This window comes from Orcinus orca, chromosome 14 (assembly GCF_937001465.1).
Source record: "Orcinus orca chromosome 14, mOrcOrc1.1, whole genome shotgun sequence".
Lineage (NCBI taxonomy): Eukaryota > Metazoa > Chordata > Mammalia > Artiodactyla > Delphinidae > Orcinus > Orcinus orca.
Genome location: NC_064572.1, coordinates 82,305,791 through 82,322,680, shown reverse-complemented (window position 1 = coordinate 82,322,680; position 16,890 = coordinate 82,305,791). Strand labels below are relative to the sequence as shown.

At 47.0% G+C, this 16,890-nt stretch overlaps 1 protein-coding gene and 1 pseudogene across 2 annotated transcripts in view; both read left to right on the top strand.

Annotated features, from left to right (window-relative positions):
* The window catches only part of CPXM2 (carboxypeptidase X, M14 family member 2), a 156,100-nt gene extending 147,521 nt beyond the window's left edge, over window positions 1-8,579 (top strand). The window contains exon 14 of one of the 2 annotated variants that reach the window (XM_049696772.1): window positions 8,425-8,579. In XM_049696772.1, coding sequence (XP_049552729.1) covers window positions 8,425-8,564 — 140 coding nt within the window. In that variant the 3' untranslated portion in view covers window positions 8,565-8,579. Of the gene's footprint in view, window positions 1-94; window positions 207-8,424 lie in introns of those variants that run through there. The other variant, XM_033420813.2, reaches the window with a different exon arrangement.
* Window positions 8,580-11,356: 2,777 nt separating this feature from the next.
* LOC101289783 (polypeptide N-acetylgalactosaminyltransferase 11-like) lies at window positions 11,357-13,768 on the top strand (annotated as a pseudogene).
* The last annotated feature ends 3,122 nt before the right edge of the window (window positions 13,769-16,890 follow it).

Here is a 16,890-nt window from a genome sequence, read left to right as displayed (position 1 = left end):
TCTACCAGCTTCTTCTCTGAGCACCCATCTGCATCCTCTTTTTCCCTTCAAAATCTCCTTTGGTGCTTATTTTAACCTTGGTTCGTGTGTGCAGGAGCTGTGTGGAGAGGACTGCGGTGAGCACATGCTAAGATGTGTTTTATTTATCTTGGACTCTGCATCCCTGTGGGGCTGAGCCTGGCAGACTTAGAAGATGATCCAAGAGAAGTTGCCTTCAGTGTGGACTTTGCAAGCACGATGAGATGAAGCTTTGTGCTGAGGGATGAGAAGTAAAGTGAAGGAGGTGGAGAGGGGCTGGTTCCTCCTACCGCCAGTCCAGTGAGCCTTGCCATTGGTGCCGTTAGGGAGTCCGCAAACTTCATCCAGCCAAGTCTTACCTGACAGTTCTCATGGCCCCAGCTTGGAGATGTAGCCTCCTCTTCAAGCCAACACAGCGGGGTCCTTGAGCACCTGTGAGGGAAGGACCACCTTTGAAGTCTTGGCTGGAAACCATTTTTCTAGAATACACCTCACCATTTCCTCCTAAGAGGCTGAAGGAGTGATCATTTCATAGACTTCGAGGATGCAGTGTTGAGTCTATTGATGGAGCTGTTCTGAGTATTTAAGTTGTTGAGATTTTTTCTAAACATGCCTGTCTTTGTTCTTCTCTTTTTGGACTTTGAAAATGTTTCAGAGTGTTTCACCATCTCTGAGTTACTGGAAAGTGCTTTAAAGGGTTGCACCCATTTCTAAAGGGAAAATTGAGGCTGGTACATTGCAAGGAAATACTAGAGGATAACCATTGAAGAGTATGCAGTCTGGAACGGTTCACAATCTGGTTCAAAGTCTGATCCTCGTGTTCCAGGCGAGTAACCTTAGGCCAATCACTTCATCTTTATGAGACTCAGCATACTCTTCTACAAAACGAAATAAAAACAGCGGCAACCTTTTTATTCTCTTAAAATGTCTTCTGAACACGGGTTTTTAGTCTTATGAAGTTCAGTTTCTCAATTTGCTATTTTGTGGATCATACTTTTTGATTTTGTATCTAAGAAATATTGGTCTAACCTGAGCTCACAAATATTTTTTTCTTCTCCAAGTCTTATGGTTTTAGGCTTTATATTAGGATTCTATATATCAAAGAAGATATATGGAGGGCAAAACAGACATGAAAATGCAATCAACGTCTTAGTCATTAGGGAAATGCAAATTGAAACCACAACGAGATACCATGACATATGTCAGAGAATTACTAAAATTTAGAAAACCAGCCATGCTAAATGTTGGTAAGGATGTGGTCGACCTAGAGTTCTCGCATCCTACTAGTGCGAACGTAAAATGGAAATAGTTTGGTATATTTTCTTAAGTTAAACTTAGACCTACTAAATAATCCAGCGATTCCACTCACAGGTGTTTACTCCAGAGAAACAAAAGTACATGTTATACAAAGACATGTACATGAATGTTCACAGCAGCTTCGTTTGTAATAAAACTGGAAGCGACCTTAATATCCATCAACAGATGAATGGATTGAAACACTGTGATACATCCATACCATGGAACACTACCCAGTAATAAAAGGGAACGAACTACTGTTAACATTCAACAACCTGGGTGGACATCAAGGTCATTATGTGAGTGAAAAAAAACCCAAGCTCATCAAGTTACATACTGCATGATTTTGTTTATATGCTAGTCATGAAATGACAATCAGAGGTTTGATAAGTGCTTGCACACTGGGCTTGTCCCTTTGGACCACTTGCTCGTGGAGCTGATTTGACACACTGTGAAGCCCAGACATGTACAGAGGCTGTGATGGGAACAGAGACCCTCTGGTCAGCAGCCCCAGCTGAGCTCCCAGCCCACAGCCAGCATCAACTACCATCTTGGACGTTCCAGCCCAGAAGAACCCACAGACGGGTACAGCCCAAGCATCGTCACATGGCACAGAAGAACATCCCAGATGATCCCAGCGAAGCCACAAAACCACTAGAGATAATAACATAGTTGTTGCTTTAAGCCACTAAGTTTTGGGGTGGCTTGTAATACAGCGATAGACAACCCAGATAGGTGCCTAGCAGTTCCAAGCCTACATGCTCACAGGGCCAAGTACCCATCCATGAACTGGTGTGAGCATGGCTAAGGAAGGTGCTGGCCAGCCAGACCTGGGCTGTACATCCAGCCCTGGAGCTGGGATGCAGTCAACTCTCAAACAGTGCCACCCAGACAGAGTGGGAAAGAGCCTTTTCCAAAGGAAGACCAAAGTGCAGTTACCAGAAGAAGGGCGATGGTGCAGGGCAGAGCAGACCCAAGCAACAGCCCGCTACAACTAGACTGCAGGGGCCCCCAGCAGAGGGAGGGCACCCGTGGATTTGGGACTCTGACGGTGTTTATGTAACTGTAGTGAGATTAATCTTTGTGCAGATTACAGGAGATAATTTTAGGTAAAGCATTACACGCAGTGCCTGACAGATAGTAAGTACTCAACTATTATACCTCTTATTATTTCATTTCTATTATTATTATTAAACAGTAGCTATATCACATTAGTTGATACTTCTTCCTCCGCAGACATCAGCCTGTATTTGGTCCTGGCACAGACTATATTCACACAGAGGTACATTTGGCTCTATTTGAAGGACTGTCCCTGGTCTACGTGGGCCCAGTGTTTAGAGGCAGAGAAGTGTAGCGCTTGTCTATTTGAAAGGCACTGTCTTATTAACTCGTAGCCGCAGGGACTGGGCTCTGCTATGGCTCCTCATTTAGGAGACAAATAACTCAGCCTGGCCTAGTCCTGTCTGTTTTCAAGGTTTCCATAGAGACCGGGATGGAGACAGAGGTAGCGTTGGAAGCCTCAATACTTTCCCTGCAGACAGGAGACCAGCGGTCCTGAGGCATCTTCTGTGTTGAGGGGTGTGTGTGTGTGTGTGTGTGTGTACGGATGCTTATATGTTACAGACGTGAAATTCTATATCCACATGTGCACAGGTCGTCCCCTCTTAGGAGAGACATGTACTCCTGGAAATCACAATGAAAAGTCACCAGGCGTGCCCTGGATGATGTAGGAGAAACCTCCGGGACAGCTCGCCACAAATCTTAATGGGTCCTCACGGCCGAAGGCTTGCTGGGCTACTAGGCGGCTGGCTTTTGTTAGCCTTTAAGGTCAGAGGTTAGACTGCATCATAGTTTCAGTTATGTGACGGTGAATAGCTTGGACAAGCATTTGGTCTGCTCCAGAACCGAAGGTAGGAGCTATGACTTTGGCCTCTTGGAGCCTGAACGGATATGTTTTGGGAGCGGAGATGAGAATGAGAAGGCATCTGCGCGTCCCTGGCACACACGCTCCATCTAGGAACCTGTGTCTATTTCCTCACTGCAGACTGTCTCCCGAGCACCTCTTGTTTGCCGGGCACTGCTCCACACGCTGCTGAATAGGTGTGGCCCTTTTCCTTACGAAGTTCACAGTCTGCATGGGGAGGCTGGCAAGCAAACCAGGAATCAGAGCAAACAGGCTGCTAGGGGCTGTAGCCAGAGAACAGGGCCACCTCCCTGCCCCGGGGCCAGGAAAGTCTTGTGCATTATGGAGAGACCTGTTTCGCTGGCTCTTCCCCTTCAAATAGGCAGGGAACGAATGGAACGGGGTGTGTATCTTTTCAAAGGCCCTACCCCTCCTCGGCGTTGACGGCCACGTGATCCATGATCCTAGCCTGGCCTTTCTCCTCCCGTCTGTAGTTTGACAGCTGAAGCCCATAATGCCCCCGTCCTTTTCCCAACCTGGATTGGGGCTGTTTCCTGATACTTGTAGCCCCTAAACATCAACTAGTCCACGAGGCGACTTGTGATCTTGTTTCTGAATGAGGCGGCACTTGTCCGTTGCCGGAATGGGGAAGAGCTCTTCAGAGCGGGAAAGAGAGTGTGTGAGGAGGGTTAGCGGGTGCGACGGCACAGCCAGGATCAGCCCCGAGTCGACTTGGCAAGGTTGGCCCCGGGGGGGTTGGGCACATGGCTCAGAACTGGATTGTGGCGCCTTTGTCGTCAGCCACATAAAAATGATTCACCCGGGTGTCCTTCAAGTCAGCAGATGTGAACGATCTTTGAGTGATCTGAAAAGACCACCCCGAAGTCCAGGCGTTATCACTGGATCACGCACTCATTGTTGAGAGTGGGGCCTGGGGGCAGGACTCGGGTCTTCGACCCCTTCCCTGTTCTATCTCTACTCATCTCACTGCATCGACGACTCCAAAATTTGTGTCTGTGCCCAGACCTCTCCCCTGATCTCAGACTGTCCACCCCTCTGCCTACCGGAGAGCCCCACTTAGAAGTTGCCTGGGCAGCTCGGACGCAGCCAGCTGAGCCCCGATCTCTCCTCACCCCCCTGCCTCTGCTACAGTTTTCCCCACATCAGCCTGGGGGAGATTCCGTCGTTCTGGTTGCTCTGGCTAAAAATCCTGGAGTCGTTCAACCTGATTCCCTCTTTCTCTCGCACCCCAACCAATTCCCCAGTTCACCCCCCTAGTGCTTCTTTTCCAAATATTTCCAGATCTGATGGACGAATATCAACTCGCTTCTAGCCGTGCTTGCTACAGACTGCTCTCCCAGCTTCTGCCCCGCTTCCAGCCATTTCTCAACCCAACAGCCAGAGTGATTCTTTTAAAACCTAAGTCATAACATATCATTCTTCTGCCCCAAGCCCTCTGGTGGCTCCCACCTCACACGGAGTAAAGGTCAATGTATTTACCATGATCCACAGGGTCTTCACGGTCTGGCCTCCTCTTACCATCCTGCCTTCCTGCCCTCACACCACTTTCCCTCTCACTCCTCTACTCCAGCCTTAGAGATGCCAGACCCACCCCCCCATCTCAGGGCCTTTGCACCTGCTGTTCCCTTATATATTAGCAATGCCCACTGCCTCATCATCTTCAAGTTTTTGCTTAAATGGCATCTTCTCAGTGAAGTCTTTCCCAAACACCTCTTGAAACATGTGCCTTCCCCCAAGAAATCTTGAGTCCCTTTCCTGCTTTAGTTTTTTCTTTAATCTCCTATGTAAGTTCTGTTTATCTGAGCAACAGTCAGACAAAACAGCAAATGAAAAGCAGGCCTACAGTGATTTTGAATAATGAAATTCTCAAGTCCAGAGTATACAGTAAGTATGCTAAACATTGTTGAAGAAATATAGAGGGCATGGTAAACCTGAGTAAGGAGCAGAAGAATATAAAAGGTGACCAGGAGCAGGTGTAAGTTTTGGACATTGAAACTATAGTGACAGAAATTAAGAAGACAACAAAGAGGCTCAAGACCAGGATAGATGGAGCAGAAGAGGGAGTTAGAAACTGGAAGACAGAGCTAAAGAAATTACTCAGAAACCATCACAGAGACAAAATGAGATGAAAACGTGAAGAAGTTAGGAGGAATGCAAGGTCAAGTATGATGGGTCAACATATATTTGAAGTTCTAGAAGAGGTAATGGAGAGATTGGGGAAAAGTCACTACTCAGTGAGATAATTGCTAAGCATTTTCCACAGATAATGGGGGGATTTCTCAGATCAGTAAGCCCTTCAAAACTAAGCTGATTAACTAAAAGGAATCCACATCTAGATACATCTACTTAAGCAGCAGAACACCAAAGTCAAATAGAATGGTTTAGAGCAGCCTGAGAAAAAAGACAAATTACTTACAAAATGAAAACTATTATATGAGGAACAGATTTCTCAATAACAACAATGGAAACCAAAAGACAGTGGAATACTGTCTTCAGATAAATGAAGGAAAATAATTGTTAACTTTGTATGGCCAGTGAAACTACCTTTCAAGAATAAGAGTGAAATAAATACATTTAGATAAATAAAAACAGGAAGTTTACCTCCAGGGCTGGGACGAGGGTGAGGCAAGTGAGATGCCAGGGGGCATTGGAATTTAAGGAGGTGCTCACTTTCAGGGCCGTGACAGTTTAGAATTAGCACCTCAGAGTGAGTGTTTCCTTAAAATTTACACCGTAGGTGCCTCTGATACCTGCCCCTGATACCACCAGAAGATCCCCACTAAGGAACTTCTAATTGATATATTTCAAGAAGAAGGGAAATAATCCCAGAAGGAAGATATAAGGTAAAGAAAAGAAATGATGAGTTCATGAAATAGAAAATGTCTAGATAAGCCTAGGTATTTTGAATGTTTTTTAAAAATTAATAAATGTGGGGCTTCCCTGGTGGCGCAGTGGTTGGGAGTCCGCCTGCCGATGCAGGGAACACGGGTTCGTGCCCCGGTCCGGGAGGATCCCGCATGCCGCGGAGCGGCTGGGCCCGTGGGCCGTGGCCGCTGAGCCTGTGCATCCGGAGCCTGTGCTCCGCAGCGGGAAAGGCCGCGGCAGTGAGAGGCCCGTGTACCGCAAAAAAAAAAATTAATAAATGTGTAATACGTGAGCTTAAAAGAAAAAGATGGAGCTAGACAGCCAGATGACAGTAGCAGCTGAGCTAGGAGGGAGGGGATTGTGGTTAAGCAGTCAACGATTCTTACATTGTTCAGGAAGGTTGTGATTAACCCAAGACATGTGCTTGTGGGAATTTCTTTGATAACCACCCAACACCTGCGTCCTGCTGGAATGTCCTGGCTCTTGGCACACTTGGCCTTGAGTTCTAGCCTCGTGTAAACTTGGTTATTCTCACACCAGAGTCCAGTGGGCTCTCCACGAAAGAGCCACATGAGCCTCAACTTCAAATCCTTCTCCGGGTCTTCAGGACAAGCACGTACCCAGAAAATATGTGTTAAAAATCTCAGCCTCACTAGGTTTTTTTCTTTTGTGTGTGTGTATGTGTGGTCAAAATTAACAGAATTTTTCCTTCTGCTACACTAAAAGCTAAACCATTAACTGTTTACTACTGAAATTCCAGTGCCCACCAGCACATAGTAGAAACTCAAAAGATATTTCTTGAATGGTTTTATAACCATTTTTGATGGAGATGTACATCGTATGGTGGTTACTCGTTGGATTTTTCACTTCTCCATTTTATAGATAGTTGACAAGCACCTGTTAACTCCAAGTATCATCCTAGGTACTGGAGCGATAAGCAAGGGTGAGCAGCACAGAGCCGTGACCCTGTCCTTGCAAGCGTTGCTGTCTGGAGCTGTGACTTTCAAACACTTCCAGCACAGGCATACTAAGAAATGCATTTTGCTTTGTGAACCAGCACACGCAGGCCACACAGTAATACATGTTTAGTTCATCTTTAGCACACATGATGGGCTCTGACAGTTTCTACTTTATGCCTTTTTCTTCAAGAAGAATGCCTGTCACCACCCACTAAATTGATGTTATGACCCATGACGGCTGTGGTTTGAAAAGCATTGATCCAGTGCAGAAGTTCTGCATCTTTCCTCTGCCATGCATTCCTCAGAATCATGGTTTTCAATGCACAAAACAACGGACATCAGGTTACAATAGAAACTTATTAGATTGACATGCAATTATAAACATATTCGAGAAAACAAATGTGACACAGTAGTATGTGCGCTTCATAATTAACACAGTAAATGCAAGATCCGGCTAGTGACTCACACTGGCTGGAATTCTGAAGTAGGGATGAACAAAAATGCTATTTTGAGAGTTCTGCTACGACTGTGGTGAGACGTGGAAATATCTGTGATCACCGTTGGTGACAAAGGCACAGGTGCTGAGACCACCACTCTGGAGTGTCACCTACATTCATAACTGAAGGAATGCTGCATTTGAGAAGATAGTGAAAAAAAAGGAGCATTTTCCCCCCATTCAAGTTCATAGAACCCAAGGGGCCCCTGGACCCCCAGATGGAAATCCCTGGTCTAGCAGAGCCACACTTTATCTCAGTGATCTGAGCCTTATTGGTCAGTTGGAGAGATGTTGATTCGCTTCTCAGGTAGGTTTATAACCACAGTTTTTAAGGGTGTTGCTCACTGTGGACGTACCAGTTTAAGAGTCGTAAGAGCTTCAGAAAGCTAAAGGCGGCAACGGCACTGGCAAGGAGTGGGCAGGCAGGAGTCCCAGGGATCCCCCATCCATCCCCTGAGCCCTCCATCCCATCTATAAAGCAAGTGACTTGCAGTGCAGACCGATCCTGCAGTCGGATTCACTTCGGGTTGGGGGTATTCTGTTGGGACAAAGAGCATCGTCAGAGGTGGCTGTGTGGGTGTCTCGGGGACCCTCACTTCCCTTGTGGCAGAAGAGGTGTGGCCCTCGAGGATCATCCGCTCACGTAGCTGACAGGTTAACATGAGAAGAAGGGAGGAAAAAACCAGCAAGCTTGGAGGACCGATTTAGTCTTGCTAAATACACTGGAAGAGCGGAGTGTGGGAGAGAGCATTTTATCAGCTCCCCGACTGTTTGTCGTTGTAAAGGCACTGCTTGTTAACTCCTGGAGAAGTCCTCTGAGACTACACTGTTGCATCCATAGTAAGACGGTTCCTTCTATCTTACAGGCCATGTGGGGGAATTCCGAAGAAACTGGAAATCATCCTCTGAGAAAGCAGAGTTACAGCTTCTTCCAATTTTCGTGTCTTATTTGAGGGGCTGTAGGAGGACCCCCACGTCCTCCTTCCATTTTCTGATATTTTATTAAATGGACACGACACTCCGTCATTGGTCCTGCTGGAGTAGGAGACCAGCAGTTTGCATCGTTTAGGAGGTGAGATGGTTAGTTTTATGCATCGGTCAGATATTTAATCAAACGCTAATCTAGGTGTTGCCGGGAAGTAGACGTGGTTCACATCTACAATCAGATGACTGCAAATAAAGGAGATAATGGCAGGGAGTGCTCATCCAATCAGTGGGAGGACTTAAGAGCAAAAATCGAAGTTTCCCGGAGAAGAAGAAATTCTCTCTCAAGACTGTGACACCAACTCCTGCCTGAGTTTCCGGCCTGCCAGCCGTATGAATCTCAGACTTGCTAGCCCCCGTGATCACATGAGCTAATTTCTTAAAATAAATCTCTTAATACATTTGGTTTCATTTCCTTGGAGAACCCTGACTAATACGGGATGCATTTAAACATTTTTTTGTCTTAAATAAATGAAAGGCAAGAATCTGAAAGCAAAGTGACTTAAACACAGCACATGCATGCACACCATGCTCTGAGAGGTTGGAAGAAGAGGACTGTGGGCCAGGGAGGAGCTGGGAAACAGGGACACCAGCCTTTCTTTTTTATGTTTTAAATTTTATTTAGTGTGCAAAGGGGGGCAGCCACTTCTCCTCCACCGGTCGAGGCCCTTCCTAGTTTCCCACTTATAGCTCTGTCTTCTGTGCTCCAACCTCCACCTCCATCTTGCTAATGAAACCATATCTGATCCAGTCCCTGCAGACCCCTCACTCCCCCAGCCTGGGTTATTGAGATGGCCTCATCTTACTCGTCCTTTTGGACACACTGCCTCTCTTTCTTGAAACCTCCACTCCTTGGTTTTGTTCTCCCTGTCCCTTTCTCTGCATCTTCTCTTCGTCTCCATCCTTCTCTCCCTCCACCTGCCCCAGAAACGGTCACTGAACACCCAGTTGCTGGGTGATCTCTTTGCTCAGATAGTTTGAACCACCTCCTAAATCTTTTTTTTTTTTTTTAATTTTTATTTATTTATTTATTTATTTTTTCTGTGTTGTGTCTTCGTTTCTGTGCGAGGGCTTTCTCTAGTTGCGACGAGCGGGGGCCACTCTTCATCGCGGTGCACGGGCCTCTCACTATCGCGGCCTCTCTTGTTGCAGAGCACAGGCTCCAGACGCACAGGCTCAGCAGTTGTGGCTCACGGGCTTAGTTGCTCCACGGCATGTGGGATCTTCCCAGACCAGGGCTCGAACCCATGTCCCCTACATTGACAGGCAGACTCTCAACCACTGCACCACCAGGGAAGCCCCTACCTCCTAAATCTTGGTGCTTCCCCAACTTTGTCTCCATCCTAGAACTCTCCCTCCTTCTTCAAAATCATCCAACTAACCGTGCACTGGACTTCCCCACCGGAGTCCCGCACGGCATCTCAGACTAAACATATTTCCAAGGGATCCATCATTCCCACACCCGTGCTCTTGATCTCAATTGGTAGAATTTCCACGCAGAGCTAGTAGCTCCCCTGATAACAAGTCAGTCATTCTTGTGCACGCCTGATTTCCTTAAGAGCAATCTAAATGCTTTGACTTTATGCAAGTGATGCAATTGGATCCCTCTGAGGCATAATTATTATTCCAGGTACATGATTTCTGTAATGGGATAATTGGCTGCCTCTGCCCCTAGAGAACACCTGAAATAAGGAATATGTGCACCTGTGTTTTTAATCAAAGTGAAACATAATAACCAGGGGGAGTCGAGAGGCACAGTAAATGTGTCAGTGGTGCTCTGGTAAGTTCACGGTGGTGAGTAGCTGGACCGCATCCTGTGAGTGAGTGAGAGGGCCAGGCCGGTGGAGAACAGAACTCGGAGGGACTTCAGGCCTTGACAAGGACATGATTTTTGTCCCGAGTACAGTGAGAAACCACTGGAAGTTTCGGGAGGGGGTTGTGGGATGATCAGATTGATGTTTTAGACGGTCACTCTGAGCTGGGTGTGGGACAGGAGTAGATGAGGCCAGAATGGAGCCCAGACTCCTGATTCTGATTCAGTTGGTCTCGGGGGGAGGGGGAGGCATCAGTGAGACGTAAAAGTCCCCCACATGGTTCCAGTATGGAGCCAGGGTCCTGGAGGTCAGGCTCCGGAAGTGTGGCCCCCAACCCACGACTGCATCCCCAGAGTTTCTCACTCTCACGCCGGTTCACACCCAGCCTCCAGCACCAGCTTATGGCTCCAGCACCTGCTCCAGGAAGTTGAAAGCAGCCCTGCAGCTATGCCGGGTCTACAGTGGGAAGTGCAGCCCTTCAGCTATGCTGGGTCTACAGTGGGAAGTGCAGCCCTGCAGCTATGCTGGGTCCACAGTGGGAAGTGTCACCGTGCGATATATCTGTTGCGGACGTTCTTTTACACCTGGGAACTGGACAGTTTTGCTTTTTGTTTATTTCAACTTCAGTGAACCGACAGCCACTTAAGAATGTGCTCATCAAGGTGTCTGGGCTCCATGGACTATTTCCTCCCCAAATTCTATCCCTGTTTCACTCGAGGTCCAAGTGGAGTATTAGAATCACAGTTAAAAGCAAACAACATTGACGATGTGAGAGAGAACCATGTTGAAGATCCAGAAAAAGACACTGTGAAATTCTCTTCTGCATTGGGTATGATGTTTTCTTTTTTAAAGAAGATGTTAGGGGTAGGAGTTTATTAATTTATTTATTTATTTTTGCTGTGTTGGGTCTTCGTTTCTGTGCGAGGGCTTTCTCTAGTTGTGGCAAGAGGGGGCCACTCTTCATCATGGTGCACAGACCTCTCACTATCGCGGCCTCTCTTGTTGCGGAGCACAGGCTCCAGATGCACAGGCTCAGTGTGTGGCACACAGGCCTAGCTGCTCCGCGGCATGTGGGATCCTCCCAGACCAGGTCTCGAACCCGTGTCCCCCGCATTAACAGGCAGATTCTCAACCGCTGCGCCACCAAGGAAGCCCTGGGTATGATTTTTAATGAAAGTGATCAGGCATTGAGAGACCTGCGGTATCAGAAACATGCCTTCAATATGCTTCTGAGTCAGGGCTTGGCTGCCACAGAGATGTAGCTGATACGGGGAGGGCAGCACATGTCCAGACAAGTCTGACTCAGTGGATTTGCCAGCGGCTGCTGTTGCTATTTGCTTCTGCAATGAAGGCTGTGTGCCTGGCTCTGGCCTGTCCACAGCCTCCTAGACCACGTGCCTGCCTGGCTTCTTCAGGACATCATGCTCGTGCACAGTGATTTGAAAGGAGAACTAGATGAATGTGTCCAAAACTACCTCCTCGGAAAAATTAAAGTCATAAAAAATACAAAGCGTGGGAGATTGATTTGAGGCAGAATCATCAGAGCGGCTGTGACGTGGCCGGCTCCTCGCTGGCCGTCATCCAGGAGGACTAGTGGACGGTAGTATGCCTGGTGACCAGCACCACCAGTGCTGACCCTCGCCTATAGCTCCTCCCGTGTTGTGAGGGGGATTCAACTGGGGGCTGCATTTCAGATGGGGTCGTGCTCCCTTTTCCAAGCTCGGAGGCCTGGAGGGAGCTACGACGCCAGTAAAGTCACCGACCATTGCTGGAGGGTCGTTTGCCATAAAGAGAAACGATTTCATTGAACTTGGACAGTGTGACAGTGGCATGGATATCTGGGGAGGAGAAAATTTCGAAATATCATTTCGGATTTGGATGGGTGGAGGTAAGCTCTTCATCATCCCTTGCTCTAGCGTTGGACACATTTTTGGAAAAAGGCGACCGTATGGTTCTTCTGAAGGCGAGGATATCATGACATGCGTGATGAGACTGGTTCATGTTTAGTTGGATGAATATAAGCAGGAGTATTTTTCCATAAGACCTGGGCTGGGGTCCAAAAGCTTTGGAAACATCAATAAGCATGTTGAATGGAGGAAGAAGTTGGCTTGGAAATCATTTAAATGATATTTGGATAACATTTGCCAGGAGAGGCAGATACCCGAGCCCAATGCCAACCCCTAGCAATCCATTTTTACCGAAAGAAGGTCAAAATGCCCCAAGTCCTTCAATGGGAAAGGCTCTGTCACCTCCAGATCAGTAAGTGTCTGGTGGCCCAGGGCTGCCCAAGTCAGACGAGAGGCCTAGGAGTGCTTCAGGGATGTGGCTACAGTGACCCCTAATCAGCTCTGAATTTATAATGAAGAGCATGAATTGATTTTAAATAATCTCCCTTTGCCTGGATATGTCGGAAACTCATTCATCAAGTGCCCATGAAGTGTAATGGGTCAGGGGCAGCCCAGCAATAGAATTTTGGGAAGAATAATTGGCTGTACCAGGTGCCAGGTGGACAGTGCCTAAGAGTGGTCCATCTACCGAGTCACAAAGGCTGTGTTGCTATGGCAACCTGTGGTGGCAGCTCCTCACAACGGTGGCGTTTGGAGAGTTAAGACGGACCCCGTGGCTGGAACGGTGATTCATCACACTTGTGCTCCTAATGGAGATGCCTGAGAAGATTAGCAAAGGTGAGACAGCAGATATACTAGAGATTGGAGCACCAAGCGACCATCAGAAGGTGAAGAAGTATGTTTCACCAAGACATTAAGGTCACTCCTGAGCTGCCGTTAAGGAATTTTTTGCTTATGACAGAAAACAAGAATTCAGTTTTAACTCTATTAAAGAGTCAAGTTTGCAGAGAAGGGCAAAACCCAGGAAACTGACATGCCTATTCAAATCTATTTACACTTCTTTTTAACCCATTTTAATAATGGAACGGCATTTATCTGATCAGAAACTTGTTATGATTTCCTTTTTTAGAAGACTTCATAGGAGATTGTTAATTTTTTCCACTTCTATTACCATGTTCTAAATAGATAATGTTAAACAGATTGCATCCACATTACTTTCAACTCCAGAAGGCATCGTTTATAAGATTATATTTAAGAGGCAGTTAACTATTATAAAGTATTTTGATGAATTATGGTACTATTTACATTTAAAGGATCCTTTTTATTATTAAAAAATAATAATAGGGCTTCCCTGGTGGCGCAGTGGTTGGGAGTCCGCCTGCCGATGCAGGGGACGCGGGTTCGTGCCCCGGTCTGGGAGGATCCCACATGCCGCGGAGCGGCTGGGCCCGTGAGCCATGGCCGCTGAGCCTGCGCGTCCGGAGCCTGTGCTCCGCAACGGGAGAGGCCACGACAGTGAGAGGCCCGCGTACCGCAAAAACAAAACAAAACAAAACAAAACCAAAAAATAATAATAATATGGAGCTGGGGTGAAACTTCCTGCACTATACTGAGTCCTCCAAAACTTGAGACCCCGTTGTAGCCCCGCAAGAAAGATTGACGCAGCCTAAGCTTCATCAGCCCAACAGCCACAGGGAACTCACTCCTCACGGGGGCAGCCTGGCTCTCCTTCAGGCGGCTCTGATGGCTGGAAAATTCTTCCTTATTTCAAAGACCAAATCTTCTCCATAGGTTCAGCCTGGCCCTCTGCACAGAGTAAACATTCCAGTTCTTTTAACAGCCACACCCACGAGATGGTTTCAGGGACTTCTGTTTCCTTCCCTTTTATCTTCCTTTTCTTTACTAGGTAACGCAGGCACATGGGAGGAGAAAGTGTAAAAGTGAGATGAAGGGCAAATCAAACCTTATCTGCCATACCTCCAGGCTCTGGAATCCTCCCCCCAGAGATAATCACGTTACCACTTCCTATCTTTTCAAGAGAAATTATGCATTTGCAAAGTATACACATTCTTGTAGACAAAAATATTACATACACTATTCTGCACCTTGCTTTTCTTAAACCTAGTAATAAATTTTGGAGATGATTCCACGTCAGTATTTAAAGCCGCACCTGATTCTTTTAAAAGCAACGTAGGCAGTTTCATAAAAACCATATTTCATTAAACTAGTCCCCTGCTGATGGACACGAGGTAGTTTCCAATCTTTTGCTACTACAAACAAAACAATCATGAATATCCTTGCATTGCATATACCTCTTTGTACAGGTATCTGTGTCATAGATTTAGAGCAATGCAATTGCTAGATTGAAAGATACGTGCATTAAAATTTGTAATACACATTGCCAGATTGCCATCCAATGAAGTCGTACCAGTTTGCTCTCCACCAGTAAAGTATGAGAGTTCCTGCTCTCTCTCATGCTTAGGAGATGAACTAGTTTGTAATGCCCTCCTGGAATTGCTTTGCCCTGAGCTGAACCCATTGCTTCTGTGTGACCAGTGATCTTAGTGAACGTAAAACATCCTTTCTCTCATTCCAGTTACTCTACTTCTTTAAAAACAAACAAACAGAGCCTCAACACTGAAGCTGCCATTGTGACCAGGGCCACATCACTGACATTTAGTCATTAGGCTCTGTTCCACAGTGTGCCTGCTAAACCAGGTTTCTCCCTTTTTGTGCCTGGGCTTTGGGATTTTTGTATGCAAGTTGCAGAAGTTTCCATTTATCTGTGTATTCGTTTCCTTTTGCTGCTGTAACAAGTTACACAAATTGGGCGCCTTAAAGCAACACAGGTTTATCATCTTCCAGCTCTATTGTTCTGAAGTCCAAAACGAGTCTCAATGGGCTAAAATCAGGATATCAGGTCTGCGTTCCTTCTGGATGCTCTAGGGGAGAATCCACTTACCATTTCCAGCTTCCAGAGACTGCCTGCATCCCTGAGCTCCTTCTTCCACCTCAAAGCCAGCGGCACAGCATCTTCAGTCTCTCTCTGGCTCTGACCCCCTGCTTCGATCGTCACATCTCCTTCCTTGACTGCCCTGATTCCTGTCTTGCTTCTTTTAAGGACCCTGTGATTACATTAAGCTCACTTAGGTAATCCAGGATAATATTCCTGTCTTAAGATCCCTAACTCAATTATATCTGCAAAGTCCATTTTGCCACTTAAGGTAACATAACCTATTCACAGGCTCTGGGGATTATCTTTAGGGAGCCATTATTCTGCAGACCCCAATCTGCATTAAATATCATCTTGTTAAGGCTAATTTCTTCAAAGGCTGCTTGGACATAAATGTGCTTTCAGGGAGGGTCTGGGTATATTCGCTTCTACAGGATTTTTTTTTTTTTTGAGTATAATTGCTTTACAATGTTGTGTTAGTTTCTGCTGTACAACTAGCTATGTGAATTAGCTATATGTGTACATATGTCCCCTCCCTCTTGGACCTCCCCCCACCCCCATCCCACCCATCTAGGTCATCACAGAGAACTGAGCTGAGCTCCCTGCGCTATACAGCAGGTTCCCACTAACTATCTATTTTACACTAAGTACCAACCAGAACATAATGTTGAGCCGGACATCCTTGGGGCTAGAGTGAAGAATTACAAAACAACTAACAGGTGGATCTGCGCTTTACAGTTTATAAAGAGCATTTACATCCATTATGCATTTCCCGTTTCCCACTGTCAGGTGAAGAATCGGCCTGGAGCCTCACAGCAGGTACAGGTCAGCGAGATTCTTCAGGCTGCAAAGCTGTGGCTCTTTCCACGGCACCAGCTGCACCAAAGTTGTGCTACCAGCCCACACGGAGTCTCCAATAAAAGTCCTTGAGAATTCTTTTCCTCTGTGGGTTTCCAGAGCCGCCCGTTCCCATAAGCTACCCATTTGGGTTGGAGTCAAAGTTCCTTTTTTACCAGTTTCCAGAGCTTGTTCTCACACCTTAGCCACCCAGAACTCACGACAGCCTCGTCAGCTGAGCAGGGCGGACCTGGGGCCGGCTTGCCACATCCTCGATGACACCAGGGAGATGGAGACCCAAGAGGATGGGGACTACGGCCAAGGGTCACAGGAGACGCAAACCCACAGGGCTCCTCTCACTGAGCCGTACTGTCTCTTCCAGAGAGGCTGCCCTGAAAAGCTAGCAATTCCAAAACTCCCGAATGGTCTGACCTTCACTCCAGAGGACATTACGTGTTTCTTAGAAATTGGAGGCTGAGTAGGGAACTAACATACATGGAGTACTTGCTGCGTGCCAGCGCTTTCCAGAGACAGCTCATTTAATCCTTCTAACAGTTTGGGTGTTATTATCACCATTTGTTTTGTGTGTGTGGTACGCGGGCCTCTCACTGTTGTGGCCTCTCCCGTTGCGGAGCACAGGCTCCGGATGCGCAGGCTCAGTGACCATGGCTCACGGGCCCAGCTGCTCCGCGGCATGTGGGATCCTCCCGGACCGGGGCACGAACCCGTGTCCCCTGCATCGGCAGGCAGACTCTCAACCACTGCGCCACCAGGGAAGCCCTATTATCACCATTTTAATGATGGCGGCTCTGAGAGGTTAACGGTCACAAAGATGGCAATGAATGGATTCCATACCGGGTCGTTCTGATTCCAGAGCCCATGACTTCTCCTCCCGCC